Source organism: Corvus brachyrhynchos, unplaced genomic scaffold (genome assembly GCF_000691975.1).
Source record: "Corvus brachyrhynchos isolate BGI_N302 unplaced genomic scaffold, ASM69197v1 scaffold103, whole genome shotgun sequence".
NCBI lineage: Eukaryota > Metazoa > Chordata > Aves > Passeriformes > Corvidae > Corvus > Corvus brachyrhynchos.
This window is the reverse complement of record NW_008237436.1, coordinates 272,704-285,411: the sequence shown is the minus strand read 5'-3', so window position 1 is coordinate 285,411 and position 12,708 is coordinate 272,704. Positions and strand designations below refer to the sequence as shown.

Sequence of the window (12,708 nt, the reverse complement as noted above, 5' to 3'; positions counted from 1 at the left end):
TAGGGAAAGGAGTCTTAGCTTCATTTCTCACATTTGCAAAGACCCATCAAATTAGGGTCCTTTCTCTGTGGAGGGGGAGAATAGAAGCTGGGAAACTCAACAGTGGCTTTTAAAGCACCTGCAGAAGGCACTTACCAAGGAGCAGGAAATGTTTCAGGTCTGGAAGAGAGGGAAGCAGACAGCTGGCCACTGCAGAGCCTTGAGAAGACCCTCTTCTCCCCACTGCATCTCAGCAGGACACGTGGCAGCCCCACCAGCCACGAGGGTGTCTTGAGCGGCTTTAGGCAGCCTCCATCCCTCTCTGCCACTCCGGTGAGTAAGTCCCACGGCTTGCAGTGACAGAGGAACCAGTCTGACCACAGCCCTGAATTGAGGCAAGCAACCTTTCACGCGCCTGGCAGCTGCTCCTAATTTTGAAGCAATCGGAAACTCAGATTTACACCCTCATGACACCAGCACAATCCACGCCTGGATACTGCTGCTCAGTATCACTGCCAATCTGCTATAGCACTGCCACACTGAGGCCTGGATATCTTGTGACTGTCCTAAAACAACCTTTCTCAAAAAATAGCAATATTAAGTTGTTTTCAGGAGAGAGAGGGGGGAAAAGTAACTTCCAATAATTTCATTAGAACAGTGTTTCCCAGGGTATTAAGCTTTATGATAACAGGGCCTTTTGAGCTGGTCACACTGAGAGCAACATTGGAGAAATGTTAATTTTCAACTTAAAATTAGGCTAAGTTTGAAACATGCCTTACATTTTATGTTCCATCTTTTCCTTTTATTTTCCCACTTTTCATCTTATAACTTGTGGGGTTTTAAATCCAGCTTTACAAAATAATTTTGCATTCACTGCTACCATGTCTAATATATATATAATGGAATAAGCACTGGTCTGAGAGACTGGGAGGTTTTTAGGAGCAGCTGTTGGTATGTCTCCAGTTCCATTCTTCCCACTGGAAAGTGCTAAGCAAATATCTCCCCACCAGACAGTCTTAGGGTGAGTTCAGACTAAAGCCTTGTCAGGTTTAAAATGGCAACTTGCTTGAGCAATCCCATTGATTTCAGGGGGTAATCACCATCCTGAGGAACAAGATCACAGCTTTGCCCTTAAATCTCAGTGGCTGTTTTGTTCGCACTTTTTACTTTATCCAGTGTGGCTGCTGTGGTGCTGAGCAGCAGGATCCATTCTATTTAAAAATTATCTTCAAAGATAAGATTATCTCATCTTTGAAAACTGCCCAGCTTTGCAGAGCATCCTGGGCAGCCCAGGAGCCCATCCCAGCCAGGGGCAAGGGGTGGACAGAGTCCAGCCGTTGAGCAGGCAAAATCCCTTAGCCAGCGAGAAAATAAGAATAATTCTCCAGTGAAGCCAAGTGGGTCAAGTGGAGCCCCACAGGTGCAGTGGCATAGAGGGCAAGAAATCACGAGTGCCTCCTCGAGAATCTCTTGACCCCAGAAAGTCATCTCAGCTGCCCCAGGGTGAACTGAGAGGACAGGCCAAGGGGAGAGGGAGTTTGCATCCCATCTGTACCTGATCTGCACAATGCAAATGCTAGGAGTGTCTGGGATCCCCCCCAGATTTAGGTGGGCGAAGCTTGCCCACATGGAAGATGAGGCACTGCTTTCCCCACCAGCTGGCTACGAGGCAGCCTGGGAACAGGGCTGAGAACCGCACTGGTCTTGATCTCCCTCCCTGCCTCCCCACTTCCCCAGTGAAATCTGAAACGTGGCTATTTCTGCCACCGCTGACAAACACCGTCACCTTTCGCTCCCTCCCTCGCGGGTGACAGGGTGCAGCGCCCGGGACCACAATGAATCATCGCCCGGCGGCTCCCGAGCTCCGCGGTGGCAGCGGGGCCACCCACGCCAGCCCGGCGCTGTGGGGCGGGGACCGCAGCCCCAGCTGCAAGGAGAGGCGGGGGGGCTGCATTGCATTTGGCTTTTATTGGGAAAACGGGGATAAATACCAGGCACTGCAAGGGAGAAGAGAGGAGAGCTGGCTCTCAAACACCCCCATGGCTGCTGGCCATGCTGCCTCTTGCCGTGGCCGCAGCGGCTGGGAGCTGACATTCCAGGGGAACCTCAGCTGGCCCAGCAGCTCCCAGGGCAGGGCAAGTCTTTTGCCCGGAAAGACTGGGCAGTGCAGGGGCATGGAGAAGCCCAGCCTGGCTGGGGAAGCTCCCTCTCACATGCGGCCATACCCGGGCTTCAGTCACATCTCCACCCAGAACTGCCCACTGCCAGCACTTCAGAGAATCTTCTTGCATGGAAAAACTCCTCTGTTGCTGACATCCATCTGAATTCACCTCGATGGGCATTAAAAAGTTTCTCTGACAGACAGGGACTGCTATGCAGAAGAGTTAAAAGGTCAAGGGGAACTCCCTTCAGCTAGATGCTATGTCCCAGTTTCTTTGCAGGATCACAGCTCATTGGACATTGCAAGTCCACTTTTTGTGTGTAAAGAAACCAAGTAAGCTTTGGATACCACACAACCCGCAGTTACACTTCTCCAGTACATTACTTGATCCAACCATCCTCACATCCTTCCTGCTACCCAGGATGGCCCTTCTAGTTTTTCTTCAAGCTTCCAGCTCTTCTTCGAGTAAAATATAGAGCACTTAATTGCAGGAGTGCATCTGCAGCTTGTCCCTAAGGGAATAAGGGCACCCTGAAGTGAGCAAAGCATTGCCCATTTCAGCCAAGAGCTCTGCTCCCATTTCAGGGTGAAACTCACTCCTCCCTGGACGCCAGCGCTCGCCAGCTCGATCTTCCACAGGCAACACACTCCAGAGCACAATCAAACCTATTGTGCAGCTCTAGAACAGTTTTTGCTTTAATCTATTGGAGGGAACAGCACAAGGATTTTTATATCTAATCCAATAAATCTACACTGACATCTTGTGGAGATCCTGAGACCAAAATGCCACAGCCACTGGGCAGGGTGGGATTTACACCTTCGCCATGTCCTGCTGGGCACTACCGTAGACGCAGCTGGACTTTCCAAAGCAGCTGCAGCTGTGTCTGCAGTGAAAACCAGGCCCTGCAGCCTCAGAAGTCATTGCTCTTGGCCCACAAACATAATTTTAAGTGATCCTCACAAGCCCAACTAAACCAAGACTATTTACTCTCGAATCCTCGCTGAAAGCAATACTGTGGCCATTCTTAAGTAACTGCCATGATGCTTCAGGCTTCTCAAAGCACAAGCTTCTGATGAGGAGCTATTTTCATGCTGAAATTTTATTACCTCTGTAAGTGCTGAAAAAAATGGACTTAAATAGCACTCAAGGACTCCTTTAATGTTCCTCTTCATCTAAAAATACACAGTTCAAGCAAAAACTGCCTGCAGCTTAGGAACCTGTGCAAGATTTTCGTCCATATTCACCCCATTCATTTTGGCCCCTCTGCCAAGTCCAAAGGGTTAAATTAAGCCACTGCCTACTTTCTTCCAGTGCTTGGGTAGGTGTTCAAGGAGTACAAGCTTCCTGTTAGGCACAGACCACAGTAATCCTGCAGTGAAATTGCTTAGCAGGGGTTAACACCTAGAGCTGAAATCCCAGGACAGACAATCTCTCAATCCAACCATACAATTGTTCCTCCAGCTTTTTCTTAATACCATCTAGGGACCAAATGCTCCATCTCCTCCAAGATGGCCAGAGACCCTCTGGAACCACTGTGGTAGCACCAGACAGATGGAAGATGGAGACTACTTAGACATAATAGAAGGTGGGGGAAGAGACTTCTTCACGGTGTAGCAGCCAAGACCATCACTCACAGCGCTAATCACCACCACTGTCTCCAGCAATGAACCTCTTAAATCTTCGCCTGCAACTTCCCAGTAACTCAGCCATCTCCATCAACAAGAAATCCTCCTTCTGCTACGCACCCAGTGTAGTTGCCTCAGAGGAAGAACTGTCACCCCAAAGCTGCACATGAACAACGTTCCCCACAATTACGGCTCTGGGCAGTCTGCTCCATCTTCTTGCTCTTCTCAGGGCAGCATCAACCCCAGCCCCCCGCCAAAGCCAGACAACTTTCCTGTGTGGGTGTCAGGGAGGCACAGCATTAGCAGCGCATTACAAGACCTCAGCTTCCTGCATGAAGATGGGAACGGAATAGTGCAGAAAATAACAAATGCTATTTTACCTCAGACAGACACTAATGCTGAGCCCATTAAGTTACCACGTAGCACCACCTAACCAGTTACAAGAGGGGGGAAAACTGGCCATCCTAAGAAAAGTCCAGATGACTCCAGAGTGGGAATCACTTGCTGCAGCACCGGCTCCACTGTGAACAGCAGACAGCTTTTATCCTTTGGGCTCCAAAAGAAATGGGGGGATTTTTGTGCTTGAAAGTGACTAATCTGTAAGCAATGCTTGAGAAGGTAGCAAAGCCTACTACCAAGCAGTGTACACCCCAAAAAACGTCACACATTAAAGTCCTGTCACTTGGGCTCTCGTAATGTGCCTTGAGCAGTCCCAGAAGCATCCATACATATGTGCAGCCAGGTCTGATTATTCAAATCCTGTTGCCTAGTATTAACTCTCAAATCTATATTTAAGCACCTAAGTAGGAATTACTACAGCTTTCCAAAGATCCTAACCATCAAGAGCTCTTGTTAAGAGCTTACCCAAGTACTGACCTCCTAATGAATCTGTTTAAACGGTAACATTCACCTCGCTCCCAGTGCAGTGAAATTCAGTACTTCCATGTACTCCTGAACCTCTTCCAGCAAGAGCCGAGCTTGTGAGTGTCCTGTCTTTCAAATCAAAACACAGACTACAGGCAAATACACAAGAGGAGCTATTTCTAAAATCCTGCACTGACTTCAGAGTCACTGTACCCTGTTTTAGAAAAGGCTTGAAAACAGCAGAACGCAGGCTGTGCGTTACAGTTTGGTAGAAATTTGGGAAGAATGGTATTTTTTAAGCAAAACATATCTGGGCATTGAACCAAAAATTAAAACTATCGTAGTACCAAATGGAGATATTTTGATATAATTCTCACTCTCTCCATTCCAAAGCAAGGAAGCCTCTAAAAATTCTGCAAAACTTGAATCTTGCTGTTCTTACAGTCAGAAAGTCAAAAAGTTGCTTTTCCTTTCCACAGCCCAAGTCTTTTCCTTTGCCAGAAGGGCAAACTCACGTCCTGGAGATGAGCAGAACACAGCAACAATATTCCAACTCATAGAAAAAGGCCGACTCTTCGTTTTTCATTTGCTTTCATGTAATTCTCATTTAAAATCAATTTGCATACAAGGCCAGTGTTTTATCTTCATTCTATACCAAATTCTGTATTCATCCTCCTTCCTGTTTGAGTTACAAGGAAATGTGAGAAAGAGACATGAGTGTATTTATAGTGCCAATAGTTGCTAATGTGTTTGGGGAGAACAAGGAATAACACGAAGGGCTGGAAATGCTCTGTAAATTTCAGCAGCAAGATGGTCATTCGGAATCTTGGACTACAAGTGAGTAGTTCTGGATGAAAATTTAGCAAAAGGTAACTGAAGTAAAATACACTGCAATAGTTCAGTAGATATAAATGACCATACACATTTAATTGGAATAAAGGATTATCTAGGAAAGATGAAGTTGCTTCAGCAGCATCACAGAACTAGACAGAAAATAGCAGCGGCATCATGTAATCTGCAGGCAACAACTCTCCTTGTCAGGAACGTTCAAATCCTCTTTCTAGCCCTGCAGATGCAGGAGGTAAGGTCCCAGTTCCAAGCTGAGTCATCATAAAACTGCTTGCTCTAGTGAAACAGCACTTATGGCTTATTTGACATTCAGACCCTTTTTAAAATTAAACAATACTGATGGGAAGTTAGTCAAAAGCTTCAGAATGGATGTATGGATGGCAGGAGAGACTTCAGAATCATAGAATGGTTTAGGTTAAAAGGGACCTTAGAGATTATCTAATTCCAACCCCTCTTCCATAGGTAGGGACATTTTTCACCAGACCAGGCTGCTCCCAGCCCCATCCAATCTGGCCTTGAACACTTCCAGGGATGGAGCATCCACACCTTCTCTGGGCAACTTGTTTCAGTGCCTCACCATCCTCACAGCAAAGAATTTCTCCCTAACATCTAATGACAACCATCCCTCTGAGAGTTTAAAGCCATTATTGGTGGCACCAGTCCCAATAGCGAGCCCTAAGGAACATCACTCCCTTGTTATTTTCTGTAACTCACCAGTGTTATGCTGTGCACAAATCTCAGGAATACAACAGCCTTTAATTAAACACAAGAACCAAAAAGCATATCATTCCAATCACTCTGTCATTACCAAAAACTTTAAAATTAACCAATAAATATAGTTAGTGAAAGGAGGGGAGAAAGGATTAACACCATCCCAATACCAGTGTGGTTCAGGAATTAGCAAAATGAAAGCATTTCAAGTTTTCTAGAGTGGGAAAGATGATCCAACCTGTCAAAATACAGTCCAACTGTGAAGGGTGTAGGAAGTGGAATTTAGACCTAGGATTTTGTATTGTCCAAAGAGTAGTTTCAAATCTAAAAGACAACGGTTCTGATAAATTAAATTTTAAATGCACATTCTACAAAAGCCACGCTTTTCAGTTCCTTCTTTTGCAGTACTTACACACACATGGAAACACACATAAGAAAAGATGACCTTTCCATTTATTGTTTAAAATACAACTTTCAGGCCACATGATCACTATGCACTGACAGTATTTCCATCCATAAGTAATCATCCATTTTGACATAACAATTCTTCATTTCAAGGGTCAGCACTTTCCCAAGTCTCAAATCTCTTGAAGAAGTTCCTTCTTTTCCTCGAAATACTTCTGAAACCACTCAATATGTTCAACCTTCTGCTTAACACTTAGGTATGGGTTTTTTGAAAGCCCACAGATGACTAGTTCCATGAAGTGGCGGATAGGTCCTTCATTGGGAAAGCCTTCGAGGTGTTTCTCCAGAAAGATATGTTCATGAAATTCAGCATCATCCTCCATCCCTAACAGAAAGATGAAGGAAAAAAAGACAAAGTTGTTATCATAGTACAGCAGCAAGTTTAACAAAGTAAAAAATAATATAGTTTGCAAATAATCTTAAATAAGTAACATTAATGGTTCTGCTCACATTTCTAAGAATATGTAATATTTAAATCAACTTTCTGGCTGGTAATCTTGATAAAAGCTGATGCTGGGGTGGAAGTAGGAGGAATAATTCTAACCAAAAATCAATCTTCTTGCTAAAATCCAGTTTGTTCAATACTTAAAAATTTTGATTCATCATTGGTACCACCTTTTAGATTGCAGGCACTTTCTTAGTAAATTTTCAAAGAGAACACTGATTGCCTAAATTCTGCAGAGGATTAAAGAATACAAGCTAGTCTTGAACAAATGAGGCAACCTCATAAAGTATCAAATACTGAACAGCTAACAAACACTTAATGTCCATTCCAAGTCATACTTTTAACATTCTATTGCTATCAAATGGGCACAGATATTTGTTTTTCTGACATTTTCTGAATATGTGAGTGTATGATGATGTGAAAGTGTTGTGTGTATCACCAGCTGCTTTACAGTCATAGCCATCACCAAAGATGATGCATTCAAAAGCCTCCACAGGACATGGGACAAGGGATTATTGGAGATAGGGTAAACTTTTGTTTGTTGTCCTGTGGATTTTTTTGCTGTTGTTCATACTATGATGGTAGAGATAGACTCAGAACACAAATTCCTTCATAGAGAAAAAAGGCTGCTTTTGCCATTCCTAATTTTGAGGGGAAAAAACAAAAGGCAATCTGGGATTTGTAATGAAAGATTTTTCTTCAGTTATATATACATGAAAATTTTTATTTGATCCCAAATTGCTTTCACCCTTAAATAAAAATCTGTTATTAGAGAAAAATATTGCACCACTTCCAGATGACAAAAATGAGAAGTCTATCCCATACACATGAGTATACATGTTTTTCTAAGCTAGCTAGTTATGTTTTTCTATATTACTTGATAAAATTAAATCAGGAGTATTAAAGTTGAGGTAATTAAGCCACATAAGTCCTAGGCTTCCTTCTTTATAGTAGAGTTTCTACAGTTTCAGAAGAAACAGTGCACATCTCTGGGATGGAGAAGTCACTCAGATTGTATTTGTTAAGTCTGTATTACTTTTTTCCTGCTTTAAACTTTAGGTACTGCAATATCTGAAGGAGCTGAGAAATACCTGTATTTTTCGTAGAAATACATGAGTGCATCAATACCAGTTGCACACCACATTCATCTCCGTCGTTCTTGAAGAAAGAATGTTTCCTTCTTCAGAAGCCCTCTCCTTGTCCCTTTATGTTGAAAGTTATGATAAAAAACACCAGGTAATGTCAGCTTCAGAAAGCGTGGGTCTGCTGTACTTGGAAAACTACGTCCACGGACAAGAAGCAGTGATGATCCTTTCACTATGCCACCCATGCTGCCTTTCCCCCACCAAGGGGAGGTAGAATCTTACTGTACCTGGATGCTACTGGTCGCTTTTTCAAACTAACAACCTTTCCAGATTTCCATACTTTCACTAGTCTCAAAAATCCAAGAGAACTAAACCAAACAAACTCACTACTGAAAGAATCTGAATAATGCTGACAGTAAAATTTGGCCTTCTGGATGCTCTTCTTCTGGGGACAGTTACAGGGTATCAGGAGATTGTGTCTAATAAATAATTTCACCAATTTTCATCTTTAACCCCAAATAAGCAACTTTGGGTTAAATAAACAATAAAAAAATAAACAATAAAACTCACAAAAATGCAGGTCAGAAGGAAATATTACATTATGTATTCTGCTCTCCCTTTTGCCAAAGACTGTACATGGTTTGGGGACGAAGTGTTAAGTCCAAATATTTCAGTTAGACCACATATTTTAGTCCTCAAAAAAGTAAATTATGCATCACAAAAAAGGACACCACAACTGCCCAAAGCATCAGTGGCTGAAACCTCTGGTGGGAACAGATTAGATGAGATAATGACTCCCCTCACCCCTAGCAAGCCCTGACTCCTGCTGCAAGCCTGTCCCTCAGCCTCTCTTGCACTATCCTCAGAAACTTAATTTGAAAGAACATGCGTGGTAGCAGTCTAAAGTGGAGGATTTTCTTTTTCAACCTCAAAACACGAAGACACCCACTCTCAATATCCTATTTCCAATCCCCCACATACTACAAAACAGAAAGTCTAGGAAATTTCTCTCACTAAAACACTAATCCTTCCAAGACATGACCAACTTCGTCTTAAAGATGTCAATGCAAACACAGATGTGTTTGTCAATCCAAACACAGGGAGTGCTGCTAACATGTTATAAAGATGACTGAGTATTCTGATCTAGTGAAAAAATGTTCCTGTCCATGGCAGAGGGTTTGAACTAAATTATCTTTAAAGGTCCCTTTCAACACAAAGTATTCTATCCTTTTAGGATTTTTAGAATTACATCAATCATACTCTACAGTAGGTCCCTAGAACAGACCCAGAGTTTCTGAAGAAACCCCGACACAATGGTTGTGTAACTTTGACAGCCTTCTTGGCAAGATGATCCAATATTTCTCTGCTGGGAACAGCAGCTCAGCTAAACAGCAACTAGACAGGACTTGGTGAACTTTTGCCTGCAGAAGCCATCAGAGGCAACTCAGGAATTCATTTTCTGAGACCCTTCTATCACTTGTGCAGTAACAATCTCTGGCCCACCAAAAGCATTTGCTACTCATAATGAGGTGCTAAAGCAAATTAGCACCTACAATCTGCACTGCCCTTTTTAGCTTTTTGAGAAATTACAGCATAAATGCACAGAAATAATAAATGAGGCCAATTTTTTGCCACAGCAATCATAGAGCAGCATTAAAGCTACTTAGAAGCAGGACAGGCAAGCAGAAAGAAGAAGGAGTGAGAACAATGTTATGCAAGCCATACTAATGGTTTGCTAATCTGGTAAAAATTAATTAGAGGCTGGAGAGATGGAGAGTTAAAAAAAGGTAATTTTCTGCTTAACAGTGACTTCAACTGCATTGGACAAGGGAAAGGACATGCAGGTAAGAGCAAACAACAGGGCAGTAAGGTGGGGGGAGGGGGGAAGGGGGAAGACTGCTGCTGGCCACTGTAGCAAGCCAGCATGTCTAGCCAGATCTTCAGATGTTCACACCAAAATAATTTCAAAAACCATGACCTCGCCCTGGTACCACAAAGCACAGCACAATGCCTCGGTGAAGCACTCTAATGAGAACACCAGAGATGCTCTGGAGCCAAGAAAAAGAGTTATAAGAGGTTGTCTTTCTTTTTTATATTTAGTTCAAAACTTCAAAAGCTTTCATAATGCTAGAAGTTGAGTATACACGCTTCCTCAACAGAAAATTTAATTGCACTTATATTTTTAAAGCCACATGCTTGTGGCATAGAAGAATAATCACACATTTCTGGATACAGAACAAGGTGAAGTAACGTCCTCCTATTGAGGGAAATGGCTGCTCCAAAACTGCAAAATTAACAGCAGAAAGGGGCATCTTTCTTTTGCAAAGACACTGAAATTACAGCATGTTGATATACCCGGAGTGAGGTTCTCGAGCTTTTAACTGTGCTTTGACACACCTGACGTGGTTAACAGCCTGTGGCTGGCAGTCTGATAGGACAGCATTTACTGACTTGGTATTTCGCCCTGAGAGGTGACAGGTTTTGGAAGGCTCCACTGGAATTTTCCACATGACTAGTCTTTGTGGACAAATCAATGAAGATTCTTGTTTCAACTATATGTAAAGACTCTTTGTCCATTCCCCGCCCCATCCCAGACAGCGCGGTTCCAGCCGCACGGCTGCAACAGGGAAACCATTGCCCGCCAAAGACACTTTGTCAACTGATGGCCCCAGACAGCAGGGTTCCAGCCACATTACAACAACACAAAAACCATTGGCCACAGTGGTTTTAAGCTTGCAAAAACATGACTAGAGTATACTTGGATTACTACATGATGGAACAGATCAATCCTGGGAGCAGTGATTAAGTTCGGTGAAGAAACTGCCAAATAGGATGAGAATAAACATTAAGAAACAATGAAGCACATTATTCAATTTGCAACTCAGTATAGGACAGATTTTCAAAGACTCTCAGCTTCAGATATTAACCTGTTTTGCTTTCAGTGACTGAATCATTACAAAGCAGTTCTGTTTGATGTCTTTAAAGCCTTAAAAAAAAACCCTAAAACCCACAGCCAAGCTCTCCCTGAAGTTATGAAGTCCCCTTTCCTATACTGCACACTTTGTGTAGTTGTTCTTCACTTCCTTAACATTCACTCTCTCTCTCTGCTGGCATAACTTCACACGGAGCTTTTTTTTTTAATGGTAATAAAAGAAAATACTGTGCACAAAGATGCCTAATTAACATAGATGCCCAGAGTGAGTGAATATTGTGACTGTTTATCCTTATGAAACAGACAGAACAAAAGGAGCAAACAACTGTTTAACACTTGGCCTGCCCAGATATGGAACTGGCAGATAGCTGGTTGGGATCTGGCTAGACACTTGGCCCAAGAGCCACACCAAAGAACAGAATCAGCATTATAAAACACGCACAGGAGTTTTAAGATTCCCCAACTTCTGCTAGGAGCTTAATTTAAAGAAATTGCAGAGTAAAAGGTATTATGTAAGAGACTTGAACAGCCTTTTGGTGTTAAACATATCAGGGGGGTAGGGTGGGAGGGAGTTGTCCCCTTTTTGGCAGCAGCTAGTCCTCAGATCAGCCAAACCACCTGCAAGATTTCACCTGAAGAGTGCCAGAATGAGTTCATCTGAAGCATCTCTGATCTAGGACAGTCGGGAAGTTATATTTGTTTAGTATCAAAAGCATGACTCATAGCTGAAACATTGGGTTAAAACAGTCAAAGGTCAAACATGCTCTAATTTTCAGAAAAGATAAATTGAGACAGATAATAAAAGCTCACAGTGCACATACCAACTTCATTGTCAATTGGGAACTCCCACAGTATTCCTTCTTTTGTCCACTGGATCATCTCCTCAAAACCATTTCGGGGAGGCTGTGCAGTTACTGCTGCAACCTCCTTTGCAAACTCCAGATCCCAAATTGTTGGTGAAGACACTAAAAAAGAAATTTTATAAAGATCTGTAAGGCACCAAAGACTTTTCACTAGCTAAAATAAAGTCCATTAACATCAATCTTTACAGAGACTAGTACTATCAGCTGTGCAAATTTTTCTACCTTAGATACCAGCATCACCTTTCTCAAATGAGAATTCTCTGTTGACAAGAAAGTTCATTAAATTCTGAGGTCCTAGGGGAATATTTATTTTTAAGTCTTTCACATAAAGCAATAATTTAATTTTTCCACAATCATTCTTCAGTTTTGTCTTTTAAAAACTGTGGATACAACAAATTCTGAACTCGACTGGTGCACTGTGCTAAAGGAATCTTACTTCTACAGGAGTTTTCAGGTTCTTCACAACTATTCTCCTCCAGGGAAACAAATCTACAAGTGACGGCAATTCCTTCCCCAACTCTCTTAGCATCCCAGTTTTTGTCTCTCGGGCTCGAGAAATCATGATTTCCTATTCTTTTCACAAAGTCAAACAGCTCCTTTAGGGATGCACCTTTCCTAAAGTGTATATATATATTTTTTTTTTAAATCAAAGTGCACTCATATTGCAGCAGTTACTCTTCTTAAGGAGTTCCTGTCCCTCCACCCAGGAGAACTGGTCACGAGCCCAG

At 42.7% G+C, this 12,708-nt stretch overlaps 1 protein-coding gene and 1 long non-coding RNA gene across 2 annotated transcripts in view; both read right to left on the bottom strand.

The window, feature by feature from the left end:
* The window catches only part of LOC108445980, a 2,195-nt gene extending 1,894 nt beyond the window's left edge, over nt 1-301 (bottom strand). Inside the window, exon 1 of the long non-coding RNA XR_001861076.1 lies at nt 136-301. This is a non-coding gene — a long non-coding RNA (uncharacterized LOC108445980). The remainder of the gene's footprint in view (nt 1-135) is intronic.
* A 5,915-nt stretch (nt 302-6,216) lies between these two features.
* MRPS31 (mitochondrial ribosomal protein S31) overlaps nt 6,217-12,708 on the bottom strand; it is a 20,038-nt gene continuing 13,546 nt past the window's right edge. The window contains exons 6-7 of the mRNA XM_008631409.2: nt 11,939-12,082; nt 6,217-6,980 (exon numbers count right to left, since the gene is read on the bottom strand). Coding sequence (XP_008629631.1) covers nt 6,769-6,980; nt 11,939-12,082 — 356 coding nt within the window. The 3' untranslated portion in view covers nt 6,217-6,768. The remainder of the gene's footprint in view (nt 6,981-11,938; nt 12,083-12,708) is intronic.